The sequence below is a fragment of the Paramisgurnus dabryanus genome, chromosome 1, assembly GCF_030506205.2.
Source record: "Paramisgurnus dabryanus chromosome 1, PD_genome_1.1, whole genome shotgun sequence".
Classification (NCBI taxonomy): Eukaryota; Metazoa; Chordata; class Actinopteri; order Cypriniformes; family Cobitidae; genus Paramisgurnus; species Paramisgurnus dabryanus.
The window spans coordinates 20,488,194-20,509,616 of record NC_133337.1 but is presented as its reverse complement, the minus strand read 5'-3'; the positions used below and the strand labels follow the sequence as shown (position 1 = coordinate 20,509,616).

Here is a 21,423-nt window from a genome sequence, read left to right as displayed (position 1 = left end):
TCACAACAATGTGTGAAAATTATTTTTTTTATGAACAAACAAAAAATGAGAATTAAATGTCAAAGCAATAAAATTTCATAATCGTGACAGCCCTAAAGATGGGTATGTTTCAATTTGTCTAAGTTGAGGTAAGAACATAGTAAAATATTGAAAAACGTTGGTGTTTTCCTTTTTTTAAAGCATCTTTCTATTTGCCGTATACTAAAGAAGCACATCAATATTTTTAGTGTATTGAAGAAATAACTGGAGCTCAGTAGGATGGGTCTTGCACATGTTAATGGAAGCTCCACATCAAAAACAGATGTCTGATAATTGAGTACAGTAATTTAATACTGTAAATTTAATTACATCTTTTCAGCTTTCAGTTTTGGGCGGGCTGCTGTTATTGCTTCTTGTGGGTCTGAATTGTGTGTGAATGCATTTACATACTGCCACTGCGTTTTTGGTGGAGCAAACTTATTGTACAATCACTGACTCCTTATTCATGTTTATAAAAAGTATTATAGTCCCAGTGTTCTTTATCCTGCTTAACTATACTGGGCTTTCAAAAAGATGAATACTGTTATTAAGTAAAATGAAAGTGTATTTACATCCAATACCTGAGAGGCCCAGGGCCCAACGTTCACAGAATTTAATCACACTGGCGCTGTGTGATTCAAAGGCAAATTAATGAAAGTGTTCATAATGAAGATAATGAAATGATGGTAAAGTAGGCAGTAGGCCTACTACATACAATGGCACACGTGTGAGTGTTATAAAGTGAATCACACGCTGTTTTTGTGCTGAATGGGTGGAGGTGTGATCTGATAGACTGAACCCTGCTGTGAGTAAAGGTTTATGTTCACATCCTCACATTTCCTTTCGCTACACCTCCTGGAGATGCCCCAGGACGGCTCAAACAACCTCAAAGAGCAGCAGACCTCCAGATACACATGAATGTTCAACACTACACCTCAGGCTTGGGTATTTTTTATGAGAATAAGAGTGATAAATAATTGTTGAGCTACGGTGGTCCTGCTCTCCTGTTTGTTTGTTATTTTCTATCCAGCAGATCTCATGATGACATCTCTCTTCAGTTTCAATGCCCCATGCATCTCCTTTACTCTCTTTTTGATACCTATATAGCCACTTTGAATACCAGATTTGTTGTAAATGACAAGATGGAAAGATTAGGGGGACTAAGTGTTTCAAAACTTTTAAAGGGGACATATCATGATAATTACTTTTTCTATTTTTTTGTGTCCCCAGTGCTTCTATCAACCTAGTAACTTAGTTTTGGTAAACCATTTTCTGCAACCATGTGAAAAAAATAGGTAATTGAAATTGAATTCCCCTTGTAATGTCAGTGTGGGAACTTAGTATAAAAATATTGCACTATCCAACCACGGCACTGCCATTTAGTGTTGAGATCAGCTCATTTGCATTTAAAAAGGACAACCAAAAATGGCACAAAGTGGCAATTTTAACATGCTATAATAAATGATCTATATGGTATTTTGAGCTAAAACTTCACATAATATGTACTTTGGGGACACCAAAGATTTATTTTACATCTTAAAGGGGACATTTCACAAGACTTTTTTAAACAATAGTGTACTGCATACTGCCTGCCTATTGATGAGCATGTTTGTAACACTGCAGTATTTTGCTTATATGATTTATCCCCATATATACAATTTTAATATATGCAATGCCTCTCCCTCTTTCTCAGATCGCTGGTTGTGTAATTGCAGTATGAGTTTGTATAAAAGTCTAATTGAAAAAGCATCAATTCCCTCATCCATAAAGCATATTAACATATTAACTGTGGCCAATTAAACCTGCACTGTTTGATTCTGCTTTACAATCTGAAGTCATTTAATAGAGCAGCTCTTTAATCTTTTATTCTGCACTACTCTTCTTGTTTTTACCTTTTAAATTAAGACTTCAATAAGCCACCTCAACTCGGAGAAACATGCAAATAAGACACACAAACATGTTGTTTCATATATTCATCTTGTTAAACAGTTCCTCTTCTTGTTGGCTGATTATGGGATCTGAATTTAACAGTGCCAGTGGTTTATCCACTTCTATTTTCATACAGTATGAATCCTTCATGACACAGAGCTGATGGAGGTGGAGGCGTTTGGGGAGCGATCTGCTCTATTACTGATGCATTGACTTTCAAATATGAGCTATTTTAAATATATTTGAAGGAGCTGATTGTTGTATCACTTTGATTTGGTTTATCTCACTGCTTGAAAATGATAAACTAGAAATGAGAGATTTTATTATAACATTGATTAGTAGGTTTAATAAGGGATTAATGATCATTGCAACATGATCATAATCATGTTTTTTATGGATTTCCTTGATTTGCTCAAATTAACATTTGGAGATTTTCTAGATACCATGCCTATAGGTCATGCCAGGACAGGGGTGTGCTTTCTATTTGGTTATGGTTGGCAATTTTATCAAATTTCTAGCCATTGCTTGCCTCAAGGTCATGACATTTTGGTGTTGACACATATGTATTTTGTTTTTCATAGGTATTACCTGTTTTCTGCTTTTATATTTCTTGTCAAGTCTTGACATTTTGAAGGTTGTACTGTATAGATGAGGAGCTTAGATGCAAAAGCCACTAAATGCCATTTCCATCAAAAATGAGATAATGATGATCAATGCTCTCGGCATGTATTTTATGCAAAATTAGTCGGAATAAGCACATTTTCAAAAATTAGTTTTCAGTGATGATTTCATTTTCTATTAACAAAAACTTCAAATGGTGTATGATTTGTTGGAATCTGACAAAACTTTACAGGTTTACACGTGTTTGAAGTTAACAGAGTCAGCAAAGTCAGTTTTGAGAAAAAAAACGAGTTAATTTTTGAGGGTTCAAAATCACCGCACAAAAACCTTAAAATCACTAAGGGTGTCACCATTTCGAAATTGATAGAAAATTAAGTCACAACCTCCAACTTCGAATAAAAAAATGGGATCGTCGTTGCTGACACTCCCCCATATCACGTCCGGTCGGCTTGCCAAGCGGGGGAAAAAAGCTCTAGATATTAATATTTTAAACATGAGGGATGTATTGCTACAACTCCTTGAAATGCATATCATAAACAGGATTACTACCTACTGATCTGACTTCGGACAGAGCACAGGTCTCTGCACGTAAGCGAGAGTGAGAGAGGTGCCAAGATGCAGCGGATTATATTTTAAACAAAAGGGATGATTTGCCTCAGCTCGCATGCAACGCATAAAACTGAACAAATACGTAAGGATTACTACTTTAGTTTATGTTTAGACTTCGGACAGATGTGAGCGCATGCCAGAAGACGGAGAGAAGCGCAGCTGCTTATGACGTGTCAGATTTATTTCAGATGCCAGTCCAAGATGCACGCATTAAGTCCATGGGCGTGCAAGAAGGAATCCTCTCTCTACAAGCTCTCTCACGTATAAAGTGAAGCCCATAAACCCCCATGTGAGGAAAAGCATGCAATGTGCATTTTAATGTGCAACTATAATAATAATAATAAAAAAATATTAACGGCGTAGCATTTTTTGTCTTTAAAAAAAGGTAAAAATCGAGAATCGAATCGAATCGTGGCTAGTGCTGCAACGACGCGTCGACGTCATTGATTACGTCGACTATGAAAATACGTCGACATGCGTAAAATGCGTCGACGCGTCGCTGTTTACATTCATTTCGCGTAATGGCGGCTTCTGCTCCTGGCAGTGTTATCCATATATTGATTTGTTTGTGTGCGCCACAAAATCAACAATGGCCGCAACATTTAACGTTACATTTTTATTTTTATTTAAAACGGCTTCATTTATTGTTGTGCGCGCTCGGTGGTGCCTCTCTTGTGCACGCGCGCTCTCTCTCTTTCTCTGCGTGAAAGCCCCTAGACAGCGCCTCTCATACATGACACGAGCTCTCTCTCCTATGCCCGCGCATGCCTTCTGTAGTAACTCTGTGTAATGGCAATTGTTTAATTTGCGCCGAATTGTGTGTTGTCATGCCACCGGGTTGAAGGTTGCTGCTGCCAGCACTTATTCAGCCCCACTCGCGTAATTTGCCGGCTTTAAAAATGTTAGCGCAAGACGCACGGGTTGCTTTTCAAAGCGCTCGCCTGTGAACACGAGTTTAGATTCAGATGCGTCTGTATTTGAGGGCGTTTGCCGCGCGTCTAGATGCGCGACCTGATACGAACGGCCACTTAAATGAAAATGAGACAAATAATGTATGATCTATGAATAGTTATATTATTCATCGTCTTTTGATAACAAAAACTTATTTGATGCAAAACTCATCAGTTTATTTAAAACGTTTCATATGAATATAATGTTTTCTTAAGTAAAACAAGTCCATTCAATATTTGTTCTTTTATGACACAAGGTATTTGGCACTGTACATGATCCAAGTACTAAAAATTAAGATAAGGATTTTTTATTTTTCCTCCTGTTCCTCTGCATACTTGATAAATCTTGCTTGTGTATTTTATAGCAGGAGTTTCTAAAGTTTTTCAACCCAACAGGTAATCTCAAGACCCACCATTTTTTAAAAATAGAAATATAGGGGAAAACACAAACACATTTGTTCCCTTTTAGTAGCTTTTGAATATGTTTAATTGAATAATATAAAAATACCTTATCTTAGGGCTGCAAGATTAGAGCAAAAATCATAATTGTTTACTGTATTTGCATTGATATGGAAATTATCTATTTAAAAAAATACAATGAATTGCAAGGATGCAGAAAACAGTTCACTATTGCACACTTATGTATAGGCTACTGAGGATTTAACTGTATTATTTTAATATAGTCAGTCATGAACTAAAGTGGGCCGGTCTAAGTCATGAAACTCCAGGGCTGAAAATGAGTCCCACTCCGGCCCTGGGTGGTTTCCATTAGCTTAAGCCAGGACTAGACCTTAGTTTAATTAGGAAATATAATTAGTTTAAACAAACATGCCTTACTAAAAACATTACTTGTGTGCATTTTGTGGCCAAACTAAGGGCACTGGTGTATTTTAAGATATGTCAGTGCAAGATGTTTTCAGTTTGGACAGCTCTTATATTTATTTTAGTCTAGGACTAGTCTAATCCCTGTCTGGGAAACTGTTCCCCATATATATCTGACAACAGAACAGATAATATGTGAAAATAGCATTCAGTTGTGTTAAAATACAATAAAACAAACAATAACTGTCAGATCAGTTTTTTTAAATGTATGCAAAAGCGAAAGAACAACTTAGACTACACATACGCAATAATCATGAACAAGGAAAAAGAACCCTATAATACATATCTGTGTTATATATTTGATATAATTTTTTCTATGTTCATGATTATTGTGTACGTGTGGTCTAAGTTGTTCTTAAACTTTTGCATACATTTAAAATAAATTTTAGTATGAACTTTTTTGTTGAATCGTGATTTGTTCGTTAAAACGCCCGTATGCACATATCACGAACAAATTTGTGCGTACGTATGCTTAGTGAATGATACCCATTGATCTTATAGGATGACAAAAATTGTGCAGTGCAGTGTATTCCGGGCTTAAAACAACAGATTATAGATCCTGCCTGTGTGAATTCTTGACATAACATTTTTAAAACTGTAATTCTGTGTAGATGTCTATATCAGACCTGTCAGTCAACACGAGGAAGATTGTTTTCATGTCTTATCGCTCTTAACTCTTTCACCGCCAGCGTTTAAAAAAAAAAAGTTGCCAGCCAGCGTTAGCGTTTTTCGTGATTTTCACCAAAGTTTAATGCCTTCCAGAAAATGTTCTTCTTTAAATATATATACATACAGTATACCAAATGAAAGAACAGACCCTCTGCTTTCAAACAAAAAAAAAAACGTTTCATCCTACCTTCAGTGGTTCTTTTGCAATCAGCTTTTGAATATGGGTAGGTTTCTGCAAAAACACCACATTTTGAGCAAAAAGCAGAGATAATTCCATTTATGTGACGGACTTTTCATAGAGATCCCATTCAGGGCGATCTTTAAAACAGACACGGACATGCAGCAGCTTGCCATAGGGCAATACTTCCGGGTTTAAAAAGTTGCGGAATTGCGGAAAGACGGAAAATCTCGTCATTGGCGGGGAAGCGTTTTCTCTTAATTGACGAGATATCTCGTCAATGGCGGTGAAAGAGTTAATAACTCCTTTTATCATCAATCAGGTCCTGAACTTTCTCTCTTAATAACTGTTTTAACATCAAGCAAGTCCTGCACTCTGTTTTCTAATTCCTGCATTTTTTAAGCCCTGAAACCAAAATGTCACATGCATGTGGATGCAGATGCATTTTTGTATTAGATTATGCATTTAGGTGGTACACCTCTCAGAAAATAATTTTACATTTACATTTACATTTACATTTAGTCATTTAGCAGACGCTTTTGTCCAAAGCGACTTACAAGTGAGGTAAACAATAGAAGCAGTTATGGCAACATAAGAACAGCAATACATAAGTGCACTGGAAATTTTAGATGGTTAATGACTATTTATAGGATTGTGATCGCTAGACAAGGGCTTAATGTACTTATTTTTTTAAAAACCTAACCCTTTTTTTGAACAAAATTGACATTTATACTTTTGCTAAAAATTAGACGGTGCACATTTCAACCCATTTGCCAGCATGGGTCACATATGTTCATCAAATACTTTCACTTCAACTTCAAATCCGCTTAATCCCGGCCTTAGGCCATTCAGAAATACCAGTTTGTAGGCAGAATCAATTATACGAAAAAAGATGCTCATTTACAAGAAAACATGTCAGATGGACTTACAGGGTTTTTCTTCTGAGCTTTTCAGATATTGTCATACAAAAAAATTGTGAGGGACAAAAAACACTAGTTTAATTTAGTGACCTACCTATTACCTTGCAGTCTTGATAAAAACTTTTGCGTCCCCAAACTTTTCCCTGCGTCCTTTTTATTGACCTCTGACGTCCTTCAATGTGTGCAGATCTGCTGGCAGTTCCCAAGCATCCGTATGCAGCTATGGAGAACTGGGGTCTGAGTGTGTTTGTGGAGCAGAAGATCTTGTTGGATCCTGACGTCTCATCTTTCTCCTATCAGATGGAGCTCACCATGGTGGTGGTACATGAGATCTGTCACCAGGTAAAACACACACTGTATTGTACAAACATGATCATGAAATCTCTTTTTTTAATTAGCCATTACATCATATTGCTGCTTTAAAGTGGGGACTTTTATGATCTCGATTCAGAAGATCAACTTAGTGTAACCTCTGTTCTCTAATGGATAGGAGTAAGACACAGACCACTGTATTGGGAGTTGTTCTTGAAGCTCTTCTTTAAATTCCTGTTGGCAGCCAGAACTCTAAAAAAGCTCTAAAGGCTAAGCTATGATTGTCTCACTTATGTGTCTCACTTCTTTCCTTGGTATCCAAGGTTACAATAGGTCTTCTCTGAGTCAAGTCGATTTGAGACGGATCACTGTTTGAGGGAGTTACTCTGCTGCAATGCCCCAGATTAATCCTACTTGTCCGAGTCCAGTAATGCAGACATCATGTCAGAACTGTACAAGGTATAAAAGGGACTATGCTCCAAAATACCCCAGAATAATGTGTGGCATTTTGTCAGTAAGAAAGTTAGAGGTAGAGAGTGTATAGCTAGGATAAGGATGCAAATTTCTAAGGCCTTTTAAAGCCAGCATTGAGGTGCAAAACAACCACTGAGCTGTCAGAATTAAACTCAGAAGAACTTAAATCTGGGAGGGCTGTTTTGGAAGACAATCTTTAAATCCACCTTCAGCAACAAATGCCCAAATTATACTATCATACTATTATAATATCACCTATAAATATATAATTGCATATAAAACAATGACCAAGTCCCAAGACGGGAGCATAGTATTTCGAAAAGAAGCAAGCCAGTTGGTATGTCAAACCTACCATGGCAGATGTTGCTGATCGATAACCTTCTAGTGTAATAAGTGTGTCTTGTTTAAAGGTTTAAAAGTTTAAAGTTACAGTCAACATAACTTGCTTTTACCATGAAAAGAAAACTTAAAGGGGACAGAGAATGAAAAAAACAATTTTTACCTTATCTTTGTTGAATAATGGTAGTCTACCCGCATTCACGAACATACAAAAAGTGCTAGACATGCTAAACATCTCAGTCTCATAGAAATTCCTCTTTTAGAAATGTCAGCCAGAAAACAGCCCAATCTGAAAAACTGATGCTTATGACATCACAGGCATCTTACTGCCCCTCCACTTTAAAATAATTGGCTAAATTTTTTGAGTGGCAGCAAAGTCAGCCAATCAGTAATGAGTTTGCAAGTTAAGCCAGTAGGGGGAGCCAAATAGGTGCAAAACCACTTGTTTAAAATCCCCCACCCTAATAGAGCTATCTGAGAGAGGTTTTTAGGAAGCTTATAAGGCATTACAGACCCAAACAAATTTTTTTTGTCTATATGTTACATCACAGAACAAGGATAAATACCCCGTTCAATCATTCTATGTCACCTTTAAGCTTTATTCAGTTGACAATCTTATGGAGGGACACTGAGGGTGCACTCAAAATATCAAAACTAAAATGCTTCAGGGTGCGTTTGACTAATGTGATCGCTTTGTACTGCGCCTGTGTGCGGTTTGGTTAATCGCGCCCTGGCCGGCTTACAGAGGTGGGCTCAGGTGCAGTTCACTCGGGCTGGGGAACGAAAGGCTATAGTGTGAGCACAATTGTGCCTGAGCCCGATTCAAAAGAAGATACGTCAATTGCGCGACCACTAACCGTAAAATGTTCGCAGCAGGGTTACGTGAAAGTCCGAGCTGCACACACGACAGGTCAACTAAGCAATACGATGGCATGTGAGAGGGCTGTGTGTTATTGCCAACCTGATCTCAAGAATTTCGGTGGCATAGTCACTAAAAACACAGACTTAAAGGAATAGCGGAAGTTTTTCTTTTTCCGGGTGGATAATCAAGACTATTGGTCATCCCAGGTGTCAATCATTCTGGTGATATGTTTACATAATGCCGTCATACGTGCTCGTTCCCACGTTCGCATTCTGCACATGCGCACTTTCAGGTCTATTTATGTGTGGTGGCCTACGGTTTCAGCCATTCATTGAAGCTTGCGTTCTCACCGTATTTTTTTTTTTAAATGTCTGAGGGTCGCAAGAGAAAAAGTGTTTACGAATTGTATGAAAAGAAGAGAAAGGCCAGAGTGTTTTTGGGAGAATATTTCAAACAGGTTGGGCTTCCCACTGATGCCTCAGTCGCGAAGTTTCTACTCAACATGTAAAGTTTGCCATGCTATTTGGAGAAATCTATTAAAAATCACTGCTAGTAAAAGTTGATGTAAGCTATGATTAGCGATGCTAGCCCTGGCACAAGTCATGAACCGTGCAGACACGGTAAACATCTCAATGTATGAGCCATGAGGCAGCAACTTGTAAACAGAGCGAAGAGAACAACTAGGGTCGTTCATGCGCTCTCGTCCACACGTTAATAGGTGTTCCCCTTTCGGGAGCAGTTAGAGGATGTGCACATGTTGCGCATGTGCATTTAAAAAAAAAGAGGGGCGGTTCTTTTCAAAAATTCGGGAAAATCTTCCACTATGCCTTTAACATTACAATGGGTTCCAGTGTTAAGAGAGCTTTGTTCAAAACAATCACATCCTAATGACGTAAGCGTGCCCGGGCTCGGATCGATAAAAGTACATTGTGAGTGCATGCTTCTGGTGGAGTAGGGAGGGGGGACAATCGCACTGGGGCATGGTTTGGTTTGGATAGTGGGAGTGCGCCCTTATTGCTTTGAGTAGTCTCAATAACAGACGTCTGGCTCATGGTGAACCAGTTTTTCTGTCCTCAAGGGCTGGAGTTGAATCAATTGGCTGAATTGGCTAAAGTGTGCACAAACAAATATACGCACTCATGCCAAACTCTATTACCCAGGGATGCACTGCCTATTCTTGATTATAGAGCACTGTCCTGTATAACAGATTCGCCCATGAATATAAATGCCCAGGGGCATTGAAGGTCTGACCACACCTGAATTGTGTCTGCTGATGGAATTGACCCATCACAAAGCCCCGCCCCTCTTCTACGTCCGACAAGCTTACGATAGCAGCATGGCGCCTCTGTGTCAATTTGCGCACTCTGTGGGGAAGTAGTGACTGGAATGATGTTATTTATGTGTATATTCTGCATCATGTCCTGGTATAAGGAAATGATACAGCTCTGTGTTACATCTGCATTATACAGGAAATTCTCTCACAGACAGCCATAAACCCTTCATCTTTTTTGAGAAATAGTAGTTTCATTTTTGCAGATCTGAAATTAATGAGGACAGTTCAAATCTCACTGTTCTCAGCATGTAAACCCACTGTTTTATGATGAAGAATATTTGAAATGAAGGGACAGTGGAGGTTGGTTGGTATAATAACATTAGGAAAGTGATGTGCAAAGCAGTACTGTATGGTGACTTTACTGAATGTAAATGAGTATAACGCAGAGAAAACTAAAAACAATTACCAATCTAGTGTTTTCACTTCAAGCATGCATAGCCCTGATAAGTATTGGCAGTCGGTTTGTAATTATTATTTGACTTTCATGAATATCTTATCACTATTGCTTTGTACTGTATACTGTAGATTATAACAGCTGTGAAACTGGTTTTAATCCATCCGTGATATCACATTAAATTGCTATTTTAATGCAATGCTTACTAATGCCCTCTAGAGTATAGTAGCACATTGCCAATACTTATATAATCAAAAATACCTTGATACTGGCATGATATCAGACTTTATTCACCCCAATGGAAAGCATAATTACAGTCTGAATTGTTTAGTTTCCCCTACAAAGTGCACTATGTGCCATTTTTATATAAGTACTATAGTAAATACCCAGTGTTATTTAATTAACATGTTTTTAACAAGTGAGCGCCACTCACATAGTTTAACATTAAGTAAAATCATTTTTGTCTAAAATAATTAACAATTAACATTGGCTGCTAACGAATATTTTGCATTTTGAAGTAGACGCTATCTGACTAAGCTTGCGCTATTAAATGTGCACTTCCGATGTACGATACCTCCGAGTTGTCCTAGACACGACTCGATGCGGCACTGCGCTGCACGTCCGGTGTGCGACCCCTTGACAAAGCTGATGTTAAGTTTTAAAAATTATTTTGGGGTATTCTGAGCACCCTATGTATGCGGCTTTATCTCTGATGCATCATATATACCTTAAAACGGTTGCATTTAAAACATAGTTACACATTAAATATAAAACACTAAATTTGAGAAGCAATTGAGCTCCTATAAGAGGAATTGAGTGTAGACTCAAAGATTGGCTGGTCTAGTGTTTCTTGTTTATTTATAAAAGACCACTTCTGGAAAAAACATTGCATTGTTTCAGTCTTTCTTAGAATACTGACAAATAAATCAGTGTTTTGTCATTTATTACAAAGGTTTTAAAAGGTGGGTTAAGGTCTAGGTCTAAATCAAGTTTACCATTTTGTTTTTCTGATTTTTTTTATCAAATATCTTACTAGATAGTGGAAAGGAGCTGCTGCATCATTGTTTGCTTTGTAGTAGCCTTTAAGAGATAGTTCACCCAAAAATGAAAAATTTTGTCATCTTTTACTTACAAACCTTTACAACTTACAAACCTTTACAAGGTATTTTGAGCAATGTTTGTAACCAAACAGTTTTTTCAGCACCATTGACACAGTATGTTTGTCCATACTATGGAAGTGAATGGTGCTCCTGTTTTCTGCTAGATTACAAATATCTTCATTTGTGTTCAGCAGAGCAAAGAAATATATAAAGGTTTTTAACAGGGTTTTAACTAACTTATGACAGAATTGTCCTCGTTTTGGGTGAACATTCCCTTAAAGGGCACCTGTTATGGCCTTTTTACAAGATATAATGTCTCAGGTGTCCCCAAAATGTGTTTGTGAAGTTATAAATACAGTCTAAGAGAGTACTACTTGCTGAGGGTGGAAACAATGGTAATGCGGAACTGTTAGTGGGCGGGGCTTTATCAGTGTGATCTCACATTGATAAGAGAATAAAAAAGGCATGTCTAATGAGACTGTTTTGGTTTAATGGAGATTAAAAAACAAGAAGCGGTGGATTTTTTTCCTCGTAGGGTGGTTGTGTTCACACACTGCCAACACACATTATCTCCAAACACCTTGTAAAAGTGGATTTTGCATAATAGGTGCCCTTTAAATAGTACATAAATCTGTAAACAAATCGTTTGGAGGCATAGTTTAGTGTTAAGCACATGCTCCAATATGTTAAACTGTGTTGCAAATGCAAGGCTTGGTTCTGTTCTGTTATGTCAGAATCTTAAGTCTCACATTCTGTTTGCTATCAAACACGATCATCCACTTGCATCTCCAGGGCTCCTTTCAGATCCTAAGATTTTCCCGTTTTAACCTCACAGGCGTTTACCCCACAGACATAAACTTGATGCAGCAGACAGACCTCATATAAACCTCCTTGTTAAATGTCAGCAAACGTCATTTAAACTTAATTATTCATGCATTTAAGTACAAGACTGTCAGTTTGGTTAGTGGCTTCAGGATGTTTTTCAGTCTTAAGTCATGTCAGTTTCGTATGACTCTTCAGAGCAATTCTCAGCTGCTTTGGAAAGTTTGAAATCTTAAATTTTTTACTGATGCTGTTGAAGGTTTTTTCAGGACACATGGAAATGTCCTGAATTTGCAGCATTATAGAGTTACAGAGTAAACTGTTTCTGCTCAACCTCCTGTGTAATGAAACAGATGGGCTGCAAAATCAGTCACTGGACCAATGGGAAGCCACTTGATGTGTAACTACTAGAGGTTTCCTCTGAGAACAGATGACAGTCGTCTCTCCTCACACTGAGTCTGTCTGAATCACAGATGAATACTCCATTAAACTATTTGAGATGCATTGAACTGCTCTGATGGTGTCAGGTTCCCATCAGATAAAAGACCGTTGTCTCCTAGAGGTTTGTCCAGAGATCCAGGTCGCAATATCACACCTGCCTTACTGTCTTAAAGCCTGTCCAAAAATATCCCACAGCAATGAAAATACTATTTAGAATTACAAATGTTGCGTCCTTTCTAGCCTTTTCGCTATTTCTCACACCACCATCTGTTCACAGTGGCAGAGCGCCTATGTAATTGATTGTGTGTGCCACCATTAATCATAGTTCAGAAGCTCTGCCTGAATCTCACTGTACTGTGAAGCCATCTTTCTGTTTAAGTGCCATGTTTGTCAAAAGTGCCATGCTTGTATTTTTTTCTTAAAAGTTTTTTTTTATCAAATGTATAACACTAATTAAATAGTTTTTACATTAACTATCTGTATTGTTACAAACATTTAAATGCCTTAACCAACCATGATATAAAGTCTTGACCACAATAAGGATAGACTGCCATCATTTATAATAATATATAACAACACTGGTTTTGCATGATTGAATTAAGTGTTCTTAACTCTTTCCCTGCCATTGACGAGTTTTTACGGCAATTCATATTTCTCCTATCATCCAACAGTTGGAGCTCTTATGCTGCGTTTACACCAACCGCGGTAGAGGCGTGAAGCGCGAGTGATTTCAATGTTAAGTCAATGTGAAGATGCGTTGACGCGCGTCAAGAGGTCCCGCGGCGCGGAAGAGGCGTTCGGCGCGGAAGACGCGTTTCCGCCTCTTTCGCACGTTAAGCTCTCGCGAAAGACGCGAATTGAGCGTTGTGCGCGGTACGCGCGAATGGTGCTTTTTGTGCATTTTGCGGTTCACGCGAATTTGCGGCTGATGCCCGAGTTGAAAAATTGGAACTTTGGCGCCGCGTTAACCAATCAGGAGCCTGCTTGCTGCTGTGGTGGCAGCCCCGCCCGGAGTCACTCATTCAACCAACGCTTGATATTGTCGCGGTTGGTGTAAACTCAGCATTACACAACTTATAAAACACGGAAGCACCCACTAAGGCCAAAAACAGTTAAACTCCATGTATGTGTTTATTATTGGTCTGAATCTGATCTCTAACAAAAGTCCTTTACAAAAACTGCAGTTAAAAAAATATGCTAATCTCAGCTTTTTGCTAAAAATTTTGTGTTTTTGAAGAAACTTGTCAGAATTTGAGAGGTAATAAAAACAGAACAAATAAAGATAGGAAGAAGTGGGTTTTTTGTTTGAAAGCAGAGGGTCTGTATTTTCATGTCATATATTGTATTTATATATTTAAAAAATACCAATAAAAAAAATTCTGGCATTGACTGGCAATTTTTTAAAAACCCTGGCAGAGTTCAAATGAAATTAACTCTTTTCCTGCAAGCATTTTTTAAGATTTTTACAAAAGTTTAATGCCTCCCAGAAAATGCTCTTCTTTAAATATATAAACATTCAATATATTACATGAAAGAACAGACCATTTACTTTAAAAAAAATGGGTAAGTTTCTTCAAAAATACACAATTTTGTGACGGACTTAGACGGACATACATCTGTTTTCCCTAGAGTGATAATTCTGGGTTTTATAAATTGCGGAAGTGCACCACCTGATGGATTATAGGTATTGCGGATTGACGAGATAACTCGTCAATGCAGGGAAAGGGTTAACATTAATTAACGTGAATTTTATTTAACGAAAACTTGATTCGATCATGTTAAAGTGGCCTTAATTGCATTACGAAGATCCAAAAAGTGTTTTTAGTGTATAAAAGATTTTTTTGGTTAATCTGAAAACAGTAGGTTACTTGGTTGCCATAAATTTTTTTATTAATCTTGAAAATATTAGTTAACTCAAAATTATTATTGTGTAACTAATATTTTAAGTTGAATTTTAAGGCAAGCAGGTAACTTATTTTTACAGTCACCCTACTCAGTTACATTCTAATTAGCTGCTTGTCTGCTTAAGATGCTGCATTAGGGGCCGATCACACAGAACGTATTTATGACAGTGGGAGGCGCCTTTTTTAAATAGTTTACCTTTTGCCGCCACCGCACCAATCATCAATCACTCTAAACAGGAAAGCACCTGGCATCATTCGCGTTCTTTCCGTTGTCCAATCAAATGAGGATAGAGCCATGCCTTTCGTTGTAGTGACAGAAGATACAGTTGCTTGGAACAACCGGAGACTGCAGTCACTCAATTTTGCATGTTTGGTCACCTCTCACCCTTGATTAGGGGAAAACACGCGCCCTCTTTTTAAAGTTTCTGCTAATATGACGGTTATCAGCAAAAGAGCGCTCACGCTTCAATTTTTGATCGACAGGACATCTGTCTTAGTGGTTGCCTACTGTAGCAATATTAAAAAACGCACCGCACTGCTCTTTTTTGAAGTTACTTAAATAAAGGCAGTGCTGTCCACCTCGCGTTTTTAAGCGTTTTAAATGCATTTGGTGTGATCGGCCCCTCATACTGTTTTACCCTGTAGTGTATTTCATTTTATGTACAAAATATTCCGTTTGTCAGAATGTTGTGCCAGTCGACATTATTGTTATCGCTATAATAATGACTTGTTATCTTTTTCTGATTGACTGTTTATGTGTTTTCTTGTCTAGTGGTTTGGAGATCTGGTCACACCAGTTTGGTGGGAGGATGTTTGGCTTAAGGAGGGATTTGCTCATTTCTTTGAGTACATTGGGACTGATTTCCTCTTTCCAAAGTGGAACATGGTAAGATTTCTTTCACTTTTCTAGAGGAAAGTCCTTACAATGGGACTTTTTAATGAGTGTATGACAAAAAAGTAGGCATACGGTTGTTTCATTCGTTCACACCAATATTGTTGTTTGCAAAAACTACTTAAATGTCCTAATATAATTAAGGCCAGGTCATGGCAACCTAAACTCTGTCCGGGAAACAGATGTGCAGTTTTTAACAAGAGACCAAGAAGTGATATCAGATAGGCCAGATATTTTCGACTAGAAATCTACAAAATAAAAGTAAAGAATGCAAACAGTAGACGGCTGGTGGGTCAGTGTTACTCAGAATGACCAGCATGCCTTCAAAGCATGTTAGAGAAAAGCTCACACTTGATAATTTTGTCAGTAGAGAATTAGGATGATGAATGGAAGCTGTACATATGGCATCATATTTTACTGTTTTTATGAAACCAATGTTTTTATATGTAGTCTCCAGATGTTCAATCAGTCAATTACTGTCAGAAGAAAAGAGAGCTCCATCAGTAATATTACATTGCTTCACGTATATCTAAGCATTCTGACTATTTTTGAACATGCTGATGTACTCTTTTCTGTGTGAGTCACAAAATTTGCATAAATGATTTAATAGAACAAAAAGTAATGACAGCATATGGTAGGCACAGAAAAACTGCATTGGCAGTGACATAAAGTTACATCCTCAATATAGAATTGAAACATTCTCATTCTCTTATGAGTCCCAAAGATGTAGATGCAGATGACAGTATTGCCAAAACGATTTACCATGCGATTTTTGTGTAGGATAAAAAAAATCAAAGTCTTAACATCTAAAAAATGCCACAAACCGGATGGGTTCATGGTTGGAGAAAGATACAGCAAGCCTTCAATTCACAATGTACAGCAATTTTGCAGTGGTCATAAGTTCAGTGATTGCTTCTAATGGTTGTGTAATGGCCCAAAATTATGATATTATTTACTGGTGCACGTGTACCCTGTATTTTCAACATCATAATTTGTGAGGTGATACACAAGAGGTGTGTATGTGTAAATGTAAACAGGGAGGCTGACAATGGGTAAATATTTTTGAGCGTGATTTGGTGTCTTGTTTGGGGAAAAAATCTGGCATTATTAACCGACCATAGATGCTTGGATGAAAACATAAACCTGTAGGACTGAATTATAGTAAGAGCTTGCGATTCCAATGACTCTTGTGAAGCCCAGTGTCAGTGTGCATTAAATTTGATGCGGGCGGCTGACGGTATGCAGTTGAGTAAAATTAGGAGGGGTGTGATCTGAGCAGTCTTTGTTTGATTAAAAACCAGATTTGTGTTTCATTTTGGATCATTTGGAGAGGCTTGTTTGCACTGGCTAAAGCTTTGTGGCATAATCTGACTGGTCTCATTTTTCAGATAGTGTAAAGTGCATACCTGCATGACTGAGCCAGTGTTGCAATGTGTGTTGTAAAGTGTAGATGGTCATCAATGCCACTTCCAGGTTCCTAATAGACTTAGTTGAAGGTACAAGCTTTTGTATGATTTATGGGTTGACTAGGGTTACTTGATCTAAAGGTGTGAGATTCCTTCATATAGACTAAGATGTCTAGCAGGCAAGCAGAGATGATGGGGTCATGTGGCTGAGTTGTGTATCATCTGCATAGCAATGGTAGAAAATATGTTCCTCAGTGTTTAGATGCATATAGAAAAGTAGAGGGGACCGAGAACTGATCCTTGAGGCACCCCACATGTCAGTTGATGTGAGATGGATGCCTCTCCTCTCCAGAAAACCTAAAAGATGATGATGCTATATGATAATAATTGGAAGATGGTTTGGTTATTTTCCCACAAATATTTATTGTCAAATAAGATAAGAGAAGTCGCATTCAAGATCTTTTTTCTTTTTTTCCATTATTTCATGTAATTGAAAAAGATTTAAGTTCAAGTTTTAATTCCTGTTTGTTATTGTTATAAATGTGTAGATGGTACAATTTGGTAAGTGTTTTGAAATTGGTCAATAAAAAACCTTGAAAGATCTTCCTGTATGAACCAGGAGAGTTCAGGTTCAGTATAGCCCAGGTTGGAGATGCTGGACAAGTAGTATTTGGTGATTAACTGTGTCAAAATGAGCAAAGAAATTGAATAGAATGAGGACATATGATGTGAGTTGGCTCTTGCTTGTTGTAGGTTTCAACAACACAGATGAGTGCAGTCTTTTAGTAGGCTTTTTTGTCAACTTATCACTTAAATCACTTATTTCACAAAAAATACACATTCAGTTCTGTTTGAAATGATTCAAGGACAAGCAGTAGCTGCTTTTGTTTAAGTGTAATAGTGCTTGCGATTAGCATAATGCTATTCTGCCTGAGTGGTCCATAATGCAGCTGTTTTGAAGGATGATACACTTAAGCTCTACTGATAAAATTGAATAATTACATCGCAAATAATTATGTAGGTTAACAGCATAACAAACTGCAACCCAGTTCTTCAATTTGTGTTGTCACTGATGGTCCCATGCATTAGGAAATGGGCTAATTTAATTATATTTGTAGCTTCTGCTCATATGAGTCAACAATTACGGTACATGAGCTAGCATGCAGATTATTTTGGGCGGGTGGTCATGACTCTGGATCGATGTGACTTAGACATTAAGTGTACACTACAGACAATGTGTGCTAGGCTAATGCTAATGGCAGTCTAAATACTAAATTACTTTGATTATCATTATACCATTTTTGTATGATCTTTACACAGATATATATTTTTGTCATGCTGTTCATTAGCATAGCCATGTTGATCATCATCATAGCTTAGCTGGTGAAGTGAGTTGACCTTGTCTTGCTGGTTACGATATTAAAGGGGACATCATGAAAATCAGACTTTTTTCATGTTTAAGTGCAATAATTGGGTCCCCAGTGCTTCTATCTACCAAATTTTTTTTTTGAAAAAGAACAACCCGGTAACTTTATAATAATATTTTAGAATAAAATAGGATCATATTTTATACAATTTGGTCATGAGGCATCAGTGAAGCAGAAAGAGTCATTTCAGAAACTGGATTAGTTTGAACTGCATAATGGGTTGTAGTTTCATTTGGTCTGTATATTTGGAGATTAGCTAATAAATTAGAAATTTATTTATTGTACTGACAAACAATCTTACAAATTATTTAATGTTTCAGTATGATTTTTTAATAATTTATTTCAGGATTAATTTTAGTATGTTGTTTATTTGAGCCTGAATCCCTTGATATCATAAATATCCTGCCGTGTTGGATTAATGTCTTAAATAGGATTTTAATCAAGCTGCCAAAAGCTTTAATGAACAAGAATTATTCAAAATGCCTCTGAGAATAAAGGTGTAATAAAGAATGTCAAGAATTAAAGCCAAACTTGTTAATAATCCTGATAGTTTGCTTGCTTTCTCTTACTTATCCACATTTAATGAATGTACCAGGATGTAATAAAATAATGAAATCTTAGTTTGGCTTATGTTCAAACTTTAATTTTAAATTTGATCAGTCAACACAATTATTTCTCCGAAGGAACCATTCTAATGTTCTGAATATGACCCGCAGTGTAATGCTTTCATATATAATTCACCTGATTCATTTTTAATTCAGTCTCGTATATGGTAACTGGCATACTGCCATTTTGAATGAGTAACAGGACAGCAGAAGCAAATTTTGCTGCATTGTGTAAGAGTTTATGATGGTACTTACTGATGAATACTGTAATCAATCCAGATGTATAACTGCAAATGTAACTCTTTTTTCTCCATCCACAGGAGAATCAGAGATTTCTGACTGATGTACTACATGAGGTGATGTTATTGGACGGTTTGGCCAGTTCTCATCCAATCTCTCAAGAAGTGTTTGAAGCCACAGACATCGACAGGGTGTTTGACTGGATCGCATATAAGAAGGCAAGAGCGATGCTTATTATTTTATTTACTGAGGCTGCAGTCACACCAAAAGCGCTTTAAACGCTTGCAAACGCAAGGCTCTTTTTTAAAAAAAGAGCAGTGTGGCGCGGCTTTTCATATTGCTAAGCAACCACCGAGTCAGCTGTCTTGTCAATCAAATATTGACGCACCCTGCCCATAGAATATCATTCAAAAAAGGCGCCTGCAACTGCCATAAACGCTTTTGGTGTGACTCGCCCCTTAGTCTTCCTTATATCTTCTATCTAAATTTCTGAATGAAACAATGCTTTTCTGTTTAATTCCTGACCTGTAATCATGGATTGAGGTAAGAAACCATTACACTGAAAGATTGTGAGGTTTTACATCCCTAAGAGACCAGACATTATCTGTCAATTTCTTATTGACTGTAAATGGATCTGTCAGCTGTCAGTCAACCTTTTGTGGTGTTATGAACTCTTTCAGTTACAGTGTTGAGATCCTGACACCTAGCACTCACACAACACTTCCTGCTTTCACTGTACAAAATCTATAGCATCATAGATTGGGAGCAATGGGATGTGAAGAGAATAGACATTGATGGGTACTGGATGCTGTCACATGGGTTTGTCAAAATTATAAGGGAACAGACCATTCACAAAAAAATAGCCCAGCATGTAATATGGAGCTATTTTTTAAATCAACATTATTACTTGTACCAGTACTGCCTGTTTTTTTTATATATAAAAAATTACATTCTTTATTGAAATTTGTTGCTATTTTTTGTCTTTGTAAACTGACTGCAATAGTGAACAGAAAATTTTACAGGGGATAGAGAGTGAACAGAGTACAGCAAATATAAATGGGATGTTTTATTAAATGTGTGTTTACTGTGTGTCTGCAGGGAGCTGCTCTGATCCGTATGTTGGCTAATGTCATGGGACAACCGGTATTCCAGAGAGGACTTAATGTAAGTCAAAGGTTGCTGTCTCTCTCTCTTTCACTCCCTCTCTCTCTCTTGCTCACTCACTCGCTGTAGTTTGTTTACATTTATTTTAATGGAAATATGTTTTTTTCTGATGTGTTTTTTATTAATTTGGATTCAATTGTATGAATTCAACATAAACATACCATTTAACTAAAATCTAATTTGTAAAATAAATGATGTTATAGGTCAGTGTAATACATAATTTATGATACATAAATTATAAATTTTGCTTTATTTAACTTCTAGTTGTGATAAGGTATCAGGGCTGTACTCGGTGTTCTCGGTGTAATGCAACGTGTTTACGTGGTTTATGATTAAAACCACATTATTTTCCACATACAGTACATTATTGTTGCTCCTCTATGTCCCAGCTTTCTGAAACACAAAGATTTCTACAAAAAGCATCATTCTGAGAAAGCTGTGTCCTCTGATTGGACAGCTATCCAGTGCGTTGTGACAGAAATGTGATGCTCCTTAGCATATTTGGAAGATAAGATCACAATTCAGTACTGACTTGGAGGTAAAATCGTCTTTACTACCTTATCATACGAGCTGAATCTGATCCAGAGAATGATTGATCAACTTTGCCAGTGTGGCTTGAGCAGAACGTAACAGATTGGTAAGGATTCTACAACATAAAACCGTGTCTGAATTTGTTATCGTAGAAACGACAAACAACAAGCGCTACTCCACACTGCTATAAACTCGCATTTTAAGCATGGTTTAAATCATCAGTAGCAAAATCTTTAAATATGAAAACAAACGACTTACAGACTGTAACTGTGGGTTCACACCAGACGCGAGTTCAACGATTTAAGAGAGTAGATTACATACGAAGTCAATGCAAAGATGTGATCAGACGCGTCCTTGCATTGGGCAAAGCGAATGATGTGAAATGGGCAGTGCGCTTGCAG

At 37.3% G+C, this 21,423-nt stretch overlaps 1 protein-coding gene across 1 annotated transcript in view; it reads left to right on the top strand.

The window, feature by feature from the left end:
• LOC135749885 (thyrotropin-releasing hormone-degrading ectoenzyme-like) overlaps window positions 1-21,423 on the top strand; it is a 117,399-nt gene that overhangs the window by 44,438 nt on the left and 51,538 nt on the right. Inside the window, exons 4-7 of the mRNA XM_065268569.2 lie at window positions 6,964-7,118; window positions 15,530-15,643; window positions 19,408-19,545; window positions 20,426-20,491. Of these exons, the coding sequence (XP_065124641.1) occupies window positions 6,964-7,118; window positions 15,530-15,643; window positions 19,408-19,545; window positions 20,426-20,491 (473 nt within the window). The remainder of the gene's footprint in view (window positions 1-6,963; window positions 7,119-15,529; window positions 15,644-19,407; window positions 19,546-20,425; window positions 20,492-21,423) is intronic.